Here is a 12,984-nt window from a genome sequence, read left to right on the forward strand (position 1 = left end):
ACAGAGTTGCTCAGAAGAACTGACATAACTACTTCCCCCAGCATACCCACAGTGTCAAAGTTGTGCATGGATTTTGTGTCCGTGCTGTGAGCAACAAGTACAAGATGTAGCTAGTTGTACTGTTTGCTAATAAATGACTTTAAGGTTGCTAGTAAGTAGTCTTTGAGGGCAGTAAAGGAAAAATGAAGAACTAATGAACTCAAAAGATTTTTGTTTTAAATTTAAGTAGCATTCAATTTAAGATTACCACATTGTAAATGAGATCTGTTGATGTCCTGAATTTAAAACTAATATATATGAACTTGTAAGTTTTTCCTACATACATGAGAAGCAAGCTTGGTGATAATTTCAAGCCAATTCTGTGCTTCCTTCTATCTTTTTGTAGCTCAGAAGAGGCAGAAGGAGCCAAAGAGAGAGGCCTGGTCTATACCTGGAGGGCTGGTTCCTGCTCTATAACTCCAGAAAGGCTTCCAGGCCTCTGTGGAAAGACTGTACTGCAGGCAGCCCTTGGTACAAATCACGGCTTACTTCTAACAGAAGGTAATAATTATGTTTAAGATTTGTATCTGTAACAAACTTGAACTATCACCAGCCTTTCTTTTAGAATGTTTCATTGATTACATATACAACTCTCATGTACGACTTTGAAACTGTTTTTTGATGTTGCCAGTATTTCCTTTTTAGTTATAAATGCCTTAAATTTGTTTTGGAGTAGAGCTTAGTGTTTTCTTTCCTATTTGTTTTGTGATGGCTCTGGATTTCCCGTTTGAAAGTGGTAACATAGGCTGAACTGCCATAACTCAAAAATTATGTTTATGCAGTATATTTCATTGAGAAAAGACATTACAGTAAGAAGTTGTCTGGATTTCTAGCAGCCTTGTTTTCCCATTAAAAGGAGCATAGAACTTAGTAGTGGGGAGCAAACAGCTGTTTTCCTATATCAGTAACAGCAGTTTTGCTGAGATGGGATTAAGCTAAAAATTGATATTTAGCATAATGCTTTCTCAAGTTGCTGTATTGATTTAACTTCATCAGAATTGTGACTCTTCTTTTTTTTTTTTTTTTTTTTTTTTTCTTTTTAATAGGTGGTGAGGTCTACAGTTTTGGAAAACTGCCCTGGAGATCAGGCCCTGAGGAGTTCTGTGCTAAAATTCCCATTTTAGAAAATACCTTGCTGGGGCAGCATGTTATTACAGTGGCAGCTGGCAGCTTTCATAATGGAGCTGTGACAGAAGGTGGTGTGGTGTACATGTGGGGGAACAATTCTTCTGGGCAGTGTGCAGTTGCTAATCAACTGTATGTGCCAGAACCACAACCTATCAGTATTTCTGATTCTGAAACCAGTCCTCTGCTATCAGTAAGGATTTTGCAGCTGGCATGCGGAGAAGAACATACACTAGCACTTTCACTAAGCAGAGAGATATGGGCTTGGGGGAGCGGCTGCCAGCTAGGTCTTATAACAACAACTTTCCCCGTGACAAAGCCACAGAAGGTAGAGCACCTGGCAGGACGTGTTGTGCTCCAGATTGCTTGTGGAGCCTACCACAGCCTGGCACTGGTACAATGTCTCCCTGTGCAGGAGATGAAGCCTATTCCAGAGAGGTGCAATCATTGCAGTCAACTCCTGATTACCATGACAGACAAGGAAGATCATGTAATCATTTCTGATAGTCACTGTTGCCCACTGGGTGTGGCGTTGGCTGATAAACAAACAGAAAACCATGCCTTCTGTTCTTCGTTGGAAAACCTGGAAGGAAAGAGTGTAACAAGTAGCCAGAGTGAAGACTGTAAGAAACCTCTTGTGGAAGAACATACGCTGGTTGCTTTAGAATCTGATGGAGCGAGTTTACTTTCTAGCAACAATGGACAGGAAGAAAGTGGAATTTCTAGCCCTGGAAATATTCTGTGTACTGACAAAAAAGAAGTGAAAGAATACTTAATCAGCTCATCTGGTCACGTGTTAAATGAGAGCCTGGAGAAAAATGTCTGCACAGAATCTGAGCAGGTTGGTAGCCAGCAGCTTGCTCTAAATGCGCTGCAACTCCTGTTGTATGCGTTGCACTTAATGTTGCTCTTATCACAAATGAGATAGTTTAATGGGACTGTGGTTCATCACTCAGTGGCTCTCAGCTTTGAAGTGGAAGAGTTTTTGTCCCCCGTCCTTGTTGAGTTGTAACCCTTTGATGCAACTAGTGGTGACAGTGCTATAGTCTTAAGTCTTCATGCTCCACAGTATCAAAAGCAAGCGAGCTTATTTGCCATTTTCTACTCTAGCCCTTCTGTGTTGAATGGGCTTCACACTTGTGTGGAAATTGTCAAATTTACCTTCAAATTTTCCTTCGCTTTGCATGGAATAGATTCTTCACAAATCTGTTTAATAGCTTGATGTTAAATCAATGAATAAAAAGCTATTGATAATTACAGAAGTACTATTCTGTTTTGAGTGATACAGAAAATAATTGAAGTGTACTATATTGATGCTATAGCAGAATGGTTAATGTGGCAAGTCCAGAAGACACTTGGGGGTGGTTTTGGTTGTGTCCATAGAAGTGGTGTTCAGTCTTAATCTGTGATTCCAAGGATCAGTATTAGTTTATACCAAAGTATTTAAAAAGAAAAACCTTTCTTGCAATGTCTTGTTCAGTATAGCTCTTAGTTTGATTAGTAAATCAGCCCGCTGTTACATGCTGTCTTTATAATATCCAACTGTTGTTTTTATTTTGTTTTAGCCTTCTCAAGGAGAACAAACTGGTGCTTGTATCCCTGGTCCTCCAGGTACAAGTGCTTCTGCCTTAAACAGCCTGGTGGCCTCTTGTGCATCAGCAGTTGGTGTGAGAGTAGCTGCTACATATGAAGCTGGAGCGTTATCTCTGAAGAAAGTGATGAACTTCTATGGCACAACTTCAAATGAACCAAGCCCTCAGACTGGCAGTGCTTCCATGGGGCCTGAAGCTCTGAAAGACAGTCGAGAAGAGCAGGTCAAACTGGAATCAATGCAGGGGAAGAAGAGTTCCAGTTTAGTAGATATTAGAGAGGAGGAATCAGAAGGAGGAAGTCGAAGGCTTTCCCTGCCTGGCCTGTTATCACAAGGTAAAAAAAGGGAAAAATGACTTAAGGTCATAGTAACATGAGTGATTATGACTGAAAATATGAGGTATTTATTGAACATACAGTTATTTATCAGATGGGCCCATTGTGTTAGTCTAGGCATCTTCTTGCAAAGTGACTCTATGCAGATTGTGTAGCAGATGAAATATCTGTGGTCTCTGATCCCTGCTGTGCTGAGATGGTTTTGAGCAATGGTTTTTGAGGTATTCCTGTTTTCACCACCAGGATTTGAAACTGGTGATAATTTTCCACCACAGGCTTCTGTGGTATTAATTACTCTAAATGTAATTCTGATGTGGTTATGCAGCTTACTCCTGTATCAGTCTTGTATCTGTGAAGAAATTTCAGGGATTAGAATATTTCTGTTTGCTGCAAGTGTATACTTTCCTTAAAAGTATGCTTATTTTACATAAAGTTTGTTTTGGCACCTTTGCTTCAGTGTCACTGTGTTGTTCTCATATGCCTGTTAACTTTACTAGCTGGTGAAAATTACTTGGGATCCATCTGCGTTTAACCCAAATGCTTATATCTTGTCAGTAGCCTATCTTCTTGCACATCTGCCTTTGCTCTTAATCTTAATTAAGACTTCTTGAAAAAGCCTTAATTTTTGCATAATACTGAGTAACACATCTGTGAAATTGATGTATTTAAAATTATGAGCTTTTTTTTTTTTTCTCTTGGCATGTTTTCAGTTTCTCCTAGGCTCTTACGGAAGGTAGGACGGGCAAAAATGAGGACTGTAGCTCTGACTCCAACCTACAGTGGTGAGGCAGATGCTCTTTTACCATCTCTAAGAACAGAGGTATGGAGCTGGGGAAGAGGGAAGGATGGACAGCTGGGACATGGTGATGTTCTACCAAGGTGAGATTTTGGATAAATGTTTCTTTATTCAGACACTAGGAAAATCTTAAGTATCCAATTTAATTTTGGTTACCTGCCTTGCATTGTTCTTGTTGTTTGAGGTGTTCTGACTTAAGTTCTTCCACGAAACATGTCTCATGCTGTGTTGTTACTGAGCTTCAGCTAGTTAGAATTTTTCCCATGCAATTACTGGGAGTTCTGGTGATATTTTGACTGTGTTGCCCACATGAGGGTGACATTTGTCTACTTTTGCATCTTATGGCTGTTGTGCCTAAGCTGGTTCATTGCCAAAAGATTTAATATATATTTGCTTATTCTAATCTTCTGTGGGAGTGGGGTAAGGGGAAGAAAGGATTTTTTTTGTTTTTAACCTCTTTTTTTATGGGTTCTGGAAACTGACAGGCTTCAGCCACTATGTGTGAAGAGCTTAGATGGTAAAGAAGTGATTCAGCTCTCTGCTGGCGGTCATCATTCCTTAGCACTCACTGCCAAATCCCAGGTACTTGTTACTGGATCATTTATTGCTCATCTATCACATTACTTTCATGTTGAATGTTTTCTAGGTTTGTGTTTCTTGTAAGCTCTGGTTTCTGTTTGTGGAAGGAGACTTGGAAACGGTGTGCCTCATGAAATTGTGGTTGTATTTAAGTTCTCTATGGGCCATTAGTATTATGTCTGGAGACTGTAATGACCTGTTGCCTTTATTTTTTTTTCTCAAAATGTCTTCTTACGTTCAGAAAGACACCTCAAGTTAGTGAAGAGCTTCTTAGTACGTGCACTGTATACCTTTGGTTTATATTTGCACACTCAATGCATTGTGTGAATACAATTCAGATTTCATCTATGTATACCGGCTGTTAAATACTGATATTGAGCTGTTTCTTACAGGTGTATTCATGGGGCAGCAATACCTTTGGTCAGCTTGGTCACTCAAGCTCCCCAACAACGGTCCCTCGACTTGCGAAGGTATTTTGTTTTCTGTTTTTTTTTCTCTTCCTACAAAAGTGAATGCAAAGTAATTTCTAAAAAACAATCTTCTTCATAGATCTGCATGCTATATAGTAGCAGGGTCTTTGATTCCTTTGGTTTACACAGTGATTGTTATGCTTAGATAATCTTCTGAAAAAAGTATCCAAGAAATCTTTCATATTTGTAATTCCACTCTTTTTGGCTGCTTTGAAGTTCTAAATCATTTTCAGTGAAGGGTGGAAAATGCACTTGTTACAAAATGCTGATGTTAAAAAATTACCAGTTATTGTAATACGCTAACTTGTTATCAGGTGTATTACTTGCATATGTGTCCAGAAGCTGTACATACTCTCCTTCCAGTTGGAGATGACTTCTGGTTCTTCTTTGTGAATTTCAGGTGTGTGGTGATGGTGTTTGGAGTACAGCAGCAGGATCAGATTATTCTCTCTTCTTAGCAGATGAGCAAGACTTCCAACCTGGATTATATTACTGTGGTCAAGAGACAACAACAGATAAAAATTTGAGTGAAAATAATTGTAGTAAGAGTCCAGTTTTGTTACTATCCTGTAGTAAGGTGAGTGATATTTCCTTTAAGGTAGTACAAATCACACTGATTCAAACTGAAACTTACTGTGGCTACCAAGAAGTTGGCATGAGGCGAGGGAGTGTGTACTCTGATTCCATGTCTTTGCAGTCTCTTTGTATTGTTCAGGCTTATTTAAGGTAGCAAAAAGGAGATGCTTTGGGAAGAAGGCTGCTCTTTTATCTCAGCTAATCTGGGTTTCAATCCTTCATCCCTTGATCTAGCAGAAAAGCAGTAGGAGAGAGGTTTTGAAGTGGGATGGATTTATACATACAAACAAACCCAATATGTGTACATGTGTATTCCTAAGAAACCCTCTTTTTAACAAAAAAAAAAGGGAGGTGGAGATCAAACACTGAATTGCGATATAGTATTGTGTATGAATTAGAACTAGTGAGGAACCACAGTGCATTAGATTAGTGTCACATGTGCTGACCTTATAGAATTTTTTTCCCAAAAACTGGGTTGCAATTGGTATTGGTGCAGATAGTAGTATTAGTCCACTTTGTTAATACTGTCATATTGCTCTTATCAATAAATTTGTCTTTCAGATTGAGAATGCACTGTAGTTCAGAGCACAATTACGTTAAAATTGTGTTATCCTCTGTTCCTAATTAATAGGGAAAAATAGCTGATGTGGTATTACGTTGGTGTCAACATTGTGTGCATAGGCATATTCTAAAAGTGGCTAAACTTAAAGTCACTGTCTCTTAAATAAAAAGTGATTGTTGCCTGAAAAGTTTATTTTTAATAGTAGTATGATGAACTAATTTGACTATAAATGTTTCTCCTACATTATTTTGTATCAAGCCATTGAATGGACTTCTTGACCTTAATTATTAACTGCCTGCAGTGACACTTGACACTAATGATGATAGCCTTTATTCTGTATCATCCTAGTTTTTGTTTATTTTTACTTTCAAATGTTAGCTGTGTTTTCTTTTTGTTGTTGTTTTGTCTTTCAGATAGGATATATAAGCAATGTGATAGCTGGTGGAGACAACTGTTTGGCCTTGGTAGACAAAAACATAATGGGATACATTGCCAGTTTGCATGAGTTGGCTTCTACTGAGAGAAGGTTTTATTTCAGACTGAGTGAGATCAAATCTCAGGTTCTTAGACCCCTTCTAGGTTTAGGTAAAAACTTAATATTTTCTTTGATATTATTTACAATGTGTTCTACAGTAAAGTACTTTATGCAAGATTTACATTGCTATATAATTTTAAATTAGAGCCAAGATTGTTTTCCTCTCCCTCGTTTGATTCAACTATTGAAACACAGCTGTAGTTTGATATCTGCACAATGTTACTGGTATTTATTTTATTTATTATTTGAAATAATTGTTTGAACCATTATGTAATGTAAAATCATTGAATTCCTGATTATGGATGATGTTGCCAGGAAGCGAAATGGGCTGATATAACATCCAAACAGCATACTGGGGTAATTCTCTTTTATTAATGGGTGTTCTAATATTGTAATGTAAGCTAAATTTCTTTCTGATTTATTGCAGATAATTTGGGCAGTGCAAATACAATCCAGTTATTGCAAGAAATGGCAAGCAGGTTCAGCAAGCTATGCTATCTCATTGGTCAACATGGAGCTTCTTTAAGTAGCTTTCTTCATGGAGTTAAAGAAGCCAGGAGTTTGGCCATCTTGAAGCATTCCAGTCTCTTTTTGGATAGTTACACTGAGTAAGTGTCTGATTGTTTCATCTTGAGTGTCTGCAGGCTTAACCTACTGACCACAGCAAGCTGTGTATCAGTAGAAAATAAATCATAAGGGACGTTACATAAGAAACTATAATTCAACTTACATTCTTGTGATTTAAATTTCATGTGGAGTTTTTTGCAAGCTAGTTCGTTTTGTACTGAGCTTTGTATTTCAAACAAACTTTGCTAGTGTGCACGCTGGACAATTTTGGTGTTAGGAATGCCTTAGGAATGTAAAACTGTACAAACACTTAATTCACTGCAGCATGTAGAACAGTACTGCCTTATTTTAGGGTATCTTTAACAGCGAAGTAACAAATATGTCATGATTTAGAGTTGCTGTTACTTGACCACTAGGTAAAAATACCTTTGAAATTTACTGTGGTTACCAAATGTCTTTTGAGAAGTCATTAACTAAAAAATGTTTCCCAGAAGACCAGTTCTTTTGTCTTATATCTGCTAATAGCTGACCTTACACCTAGAAGGCAGAGCTGCGTTAGTGCTCAAGCTTTGGTCTGAATTATCTTTATCACTATTGTTTTCTTAATTATTCTGGGAGGGGAAGTCTATGCAGTTGATTTGTTTGGTGTCTTTCTCCTTAATAAGTTTTGCATTTGTTGGATAACTTCATCCAGATGTGTTGCGGGAATCTCAAACTTAGGATCTACAGGCTTTGTGAAAAATATTGGCTTAAGAGAAGAGTCTAAAAATATCCTATCTGAATGTATTCTGTCTTACTAGATATCTAAAAATCCCTGAAGGAACAAAATTTTGTGGATGTAAACTCAAAAGCTTCTCATGTTACGCAGTAGCGTTCTGAATGCACATTTTGTTGCCCATGCTCTTAAATACAAGTTGTCATTTCTATTGGGTCTGCGATAAAATTAAGCCATGTCACCCTGAAACAAACTTTCCATTTCTGCGTATCAAATGAGTGACCAAGGATTTTCTCTACTTCGTCCCTATTCTGACTGCGGTTTTTCTTTCAACCTGGATATCTAGAAGTAGAAGAAATTCTAGTAATAATGAGAACTTCTTTCCTTTCAAACACTGCATTGTCTAATATCTGTTCTTTGCTATTTGCACAGCTTCTGCTCTTCCCCTTTATTTTCTTAGTTCTTTAAATATTCATCTGTGTATGGTATCAAACTTATGCAAATCCTGTCCTTCACGTGGAAAGTGAATGCTCACTATTCTGCTAACGGTGTTTTGGTGTTTGATATTATCTCAAGTCCGTAGACTTTTGATTACTTGTGTAGCAGGTAATACAAATCTTGCTGATATGCTGTTGGAAACTGTAACAGATGCTATTTCCAGGATTGTTCTTAATTTGAAACTAAAGGTTTTCTTTTCTTCACCATTTTAGATATTGTACTTCAATAACAAATTTCCTGGTAATGGGAGGATTTTCTCTTCTCGCAAAGCCTGCAATGTAAGCAAACTTTTACCGTTACGTGGAGCTTTTGGTCAGCTTGTAAAGAACATTCTAAAGTATGTGTGTGCCTTTGTGTGTATGGTAAGGAGCATGTGGTGATATTGCCTCAGCATACTTGAGTACATTAATGCGTCTTCCATTAGATGAAGAAAAGTTTTCTTCCTTTCAACTAACATAATAATTCATGTTAAAATACTGCTTAATTAGCTCAATTGATGTAACATCAAGGTGTGGAGAAAAGAGGAAAAAGATAATAAATGAATGCAAATTCTTTGGAAGAAGCTTAAGTGGATTTCAAGTAATTCCTGAAAGCTTAGGAGTGAGGTTAAGTTTTCATTATCTATTCAGTGTTTGTCAGTATTCGATGCTTTCAGATGTTATTCCCTAGAATACACAGAACAGTAAATGTTTCTTTAAGAGTTAATGAGATATTGTGAATTCAGTTTAGTTGAAATTCTTTTATGTTTATATTCTTCTCAGTTTATGGAAGCTCTCTAAACCGATGGGAAAATAGCCCACTACTTCTGCAACAGAGATGTTTTATTTATTGTAGAGATGCTTTTAAGGAGTTGTGCTTTTAGATCTTAGAATTCAGTCTTTTCTTGGTTAAATGATATTTTTGTCTAGGAACGAAGTAATGATGCTGTCCAGCTTTCATTCTAGCGTTGTGAGGGAATCGTTGTAATGAGGGAGGTGTTCTCAGAAGAATTGCCAGTTTTCATTCCTTCCTAAAGTCTCTTATCTGGACATGATTTTGTTACAGCTGATTATGATACACTTTGAATGTAGCAATGCAGCATAAGCAATGGTACCAGAAGTTCTTTTGAAATATTGAGGTATCTAACACAGGGAATTTGCTATGCTTGAGGACCAGTGGAAATGACTGAATACAAAATTGCACATTGAGAATTTTTCCACAATGGTCAGGATTCTTAAGGTGACTTGCAGGAAATCCAAGTACAAGTATAAGCTTATTTATTATTAGCAGCGACAGGTTCTGGATGCTGAAATTATGTGTACCAGATTCTTCACACTGGTTGGTGTTGTTCGGTATCACAGCTTTGCCTACTGCAACCAGGTGAACAACAATTTTTAAGGGTTCTGAGACTTCAGGGAGCAGACGTCATAGAAGTTTTGGCCCGTACCTGTAAAGGAAAGTCAAGAATATCTTTATTGATAATGATTTTGTTTTTGCAGGGAATACTGTCTCAGTGAATGGTTAATGATGTCAGTGTCTTTTCTGGGTATTCCAGAAGATAAACAGCAGTAGTAGTCTTAGCTTTTAGGCTAGCTGGCTTCAGAGGGAAGTTTAGTTATATACATATGTAGTATATAGGTAATAATATGTATGTACTTACCATTGTTATTTCCTATTGAGAGGAAATCCATGTGAGGATCTCAAAGCATTTCAGAAATGTAAGACATCTATTGAAGTGTTTGACTTAGTTTAAATTAACAGCTAAGTTAAATAATTAAATTTACAATTAAAAATACAATCTTCTCTAAAGAGGCCTCTCCTTAATGCTTATTGAACAAGAGAGTTCTTAAATATCATTAGCAGACTTGGACAAGGTATATAAGATACCATTTCACACATCAAATTAATAATGTAGAATTCTAGGGAGCCTGCTGTGCAATTCTTTGATCTGGTTCTTTGTCCCTGGGGCTTGCTTTCTCAGCCTCACCTGATTCTTGCACCTTGTGGTCTAAATGCTTCCCAGCTGGATGTGTATTAATGCAGATATGTCATTTGCCAGCATGTGTGCACACAGATGCTGTGAAGGAGAGGGAAACACAGGTTTGTTTTCATTTTGATGAAGAAATCCTGGTCTTCTGTGCTAATGCATTGTCTTCAGAATCATTTCCCTCTTCTTCTCTGAACTAGATTAGTTCTCCCTCTTGGAAGTCAGACTGAGGATTGAACAGATTTCCTGCCTTTCTTTGAGGTAGGATGTAATTTTTCTAGTTAGGGGGAAAACTGTTTAGCTTTCTTGAATAACAGGGGTGGGGAAGAGATTATTTGGCTATATTTAGGAAAGTGTACTGGAGCAAAGTTAAGATTCATTCAGTCCTTCTTGTATTAGTCAACACTGGTAGAAACTCACCACCTTAACAATAATCATGACAAGGCTAAAACGTTCCACCTGTTTTCTCTTTTACTGATCATGTGTGAGAGGGGAAAAAGGCAATTAGTTACTCACCAAGTGGGGCAACTTAGTCAGCTTTCTTCAGTCAGCATGACTGATCTTGTGAGAGCAGAACTGGAGTCCTGTGTTGCGGTTGGTAGAGTGCTACGTGATTTTATTGCAATACTTGTTTAAGTTAAATTGGGAATGGATTAATAAGTAGCATGCATTTGCCTTTGTTATTTTTGTTTTATGAAAATCTGAAGAGGTGCATTCTGTGCTACTACAGTGCTCACTGATGCAAAATATCACTGATGTCTTACTGTTATTCTTCTTTCCTCTGTTCCCCAACGGTCCTATTGTTTAGAGACTTCTTGAGTAAAAGTCAGGAGCTGTTACAAAAACTGTCTGAGTACAATGAGGAAAGCCTGCAGCTAGTGGATGTTCTGAATGCTCTGTTTTTCATGCCATTTGGACGACTTCATGATTATGCCAGAACCTTGCTAAAGCTTGCCACATGCTTTGAAGTGGTAAGGTGTCTTTATCTATATCTCAAAAAATATGCACACAAAACCTTTTTTGCTTGGAAGTAGCAGTGAGAAGCAGATGCCAGGTAATTAGAAGTAGCTTTAGCCCTCAGTGAGGCTACCTGAGATTCAGATTTGCTACTGGGGAAGATTGTGCCCATATACTTTTCAGATTCATAAGCCACGCTTGCATAGATCACGTAAGTAGAATCTTGTTACTCTGCTGGAGCTTGTTAGAGCTTGAGTGCTTAAGTGAAAATTTGTATTGTATTATTTTGCTGTTTGCATGTTGCTTTTCACTTCCATCTGGCGTAGTTAGTGTAGCAGTCCTTGGCTTTAGCACTCCACTGAAAGTAACATATGAAATTAGATAGACATGTACTGTGTATTTAGATGTATACAACTGCATGCTTTTGAAAGAATAGATGACTACCCAGGAATAAAAATTACTTGTACAATCACATGTACATCCCCATGTGATTATTAGAAGGATTACTCTTGGGGTAATTAGCATTTTTTTTTCTGCTAATTCTTAAGCTGTGAGAAAGTAAATCGTGTAATTGTATGTATTAATCATTCTGCTTATAGCATTCATGGAACTTCTGTGGTCTAAAAATTCCTGGCACACCAGGAGAATGTGTGGCCAGGGAAACTACCTGGCTTCTGTTGACTGTGTTATTAACCAGATCAGCTGCCATACTTGGTGCTAATTTAACAAAATGGGATAGATGTCTTGCAGCTTGGTTAGTGTTACTCGTACAGGCCCTCAGCAACTTTGTCAGATCTGTCTTGCTTTGTGCCCTAGGCATCTCCAGAATACCAGAAGCTACAAGATTGTAGCTCTTGTTATGAGAGTCTTGCTGTCCATCTTGGCAGAAAAAGGAAAGAAGCAGAATACACACTTAGCTTCTGGAAGACATTTCCTGGGAAAATGACGGTATGATGGCAAGTGTCAGTCTGTTGGTAGCTGGTATGTCTTGCTGTGAACTTTATATTCTGTCTGTTATCTATGCTACTCTTGGTTGCAAATTGCTTTTTTCTGGCTTGTGTTGCTCAAGTAACCTAATTTTAGAGAATTTTGGCTTATGAAAGTATGGTATGAAAAATAAATAGCAATGATGTTAAATCACAATTGGTGAGAAGTAAACTTCTGTGGCTTTTTCTAATCTCTGCCTGTAGGATTCTTTGCGGAAGCCAGACCGTCGTTTAATCTGTGAAAGCAGCAATAGGGGGTTGTCCCTACAGCATGCTGGAAGATTCTCTGTGAACTGGTTTATCCTCTTTAATGATGCTCTGGTGCATGCTCAGGTAAGTTATCTTGCATCCAGGAACAAAGCTTTCTTTCAAACAATGTGACTCATTTTTCTTCCAGTGGAAGTAACTTTTTGCACTATTCACTACAATATTTCTTAACACAAAGTGATATTTTTTCATGCTGACTAAGGAATTTGAAATGACCTACTAATGTTTTCTCTAAATGTATGTTTGGTGTTGCCCTGTGGCTGGCATGGTTTCTGTTGGCTTTTTTTAAGAGAGGAAAGTGTTCATGAGGAGCCTGTAATACCATTTTCCTTAGACCGTAGGGGAAGAAAATAAATGTTCAGAAAAAGCATGGGGCTGGGGTAATGAATCAGTTAGTACTCAGTGCATTTTCCCTTTTCT

The 12,984-nt window shown here is 37.7% G+C and overlaps 1 protein-coding gene across 8 annotated transcripts in view; it reads left to right on the forward strand.

The window, feature by feature from the left end:
- The window catches only part of ALS2 (alsin Rho guanine nucleotide exchange factor ALS2), a 67,645-nt gene that overhangs the window by 38,825 nt on the left and 15,836 nt on the right, over window positions 1-12,984 (forward strand). For 7 of the 8 annotated variants that reach the window (XR_001556408.3, XR_014948075.1, XR_001556409.3 and 4 more), the window contains 13 exons: window positions 386-540; window positions 1,086-2,005; window positions 2,730-3,090; window positions 3,801-3,969; window positions 4,372-4,468; window positions 4,858-4,935; window positions 5,336-5,512; window positions 6,487-6,658; window positions 7,036-7,216; window positions 8,601-8,666; window positions 11,163-11,325; window positions 12,128-12,259; window positions 12,502-12,630. Coding sequence is in view for 5 of the 8 variants with exons in the window: in XM_015868109.2 (XP_015723595.2) it covers window positions 386-540; window positions 1,086-2,005; window positions 2,730-3,090; window positions 3,801-3,969; window positions 4,372-4,468; window positions 4,858-4,935; window positions 5,336-5,512; window positions 6,487-6,658; window positions 7,036-7,216; window positions 8,601-8,666; window positions 11,163-11,325; window positions 12,128-12,259; window positions 12,502-12,630 (2,800 nt within the window). In the remaining 3 variants the exon portion in view is untranslated. The remainder of the gene's footprint in view (window positions 1-385; window positions 541-1,085; window positions 2,006-2,729; window positions 3,091-3,800; window positions 3,970-4,371; window positions 4,469-4,857; window positions 4,936-5,335; window positions 5,513-6,486; window positions 6,659-7,035; window positions 7,217-8,600; window positions 8,667-11,162; window positions 11,326-12,127; window positions 12,260-12,501; window positions 12,631-12,984) is intronic. The other variant, XM_085552705.1, reaches the window with a different exon arrangement.

This window comes from Coturnix japonica, chromosome 7 (genome assembly GCF_054131305.1).
Source record: "Coturnix japonica strain WE chromosome 7, WE-NBRP24, whole genome shotgun sequence".
In the NCBI taxonomy this organism is placed as follows: domain Eukaryota; kingdom Metazoa; phylum Chordata; class Aves; order Galliformes; family Phasianidae; genus Coturnix; species Coturnix japonica.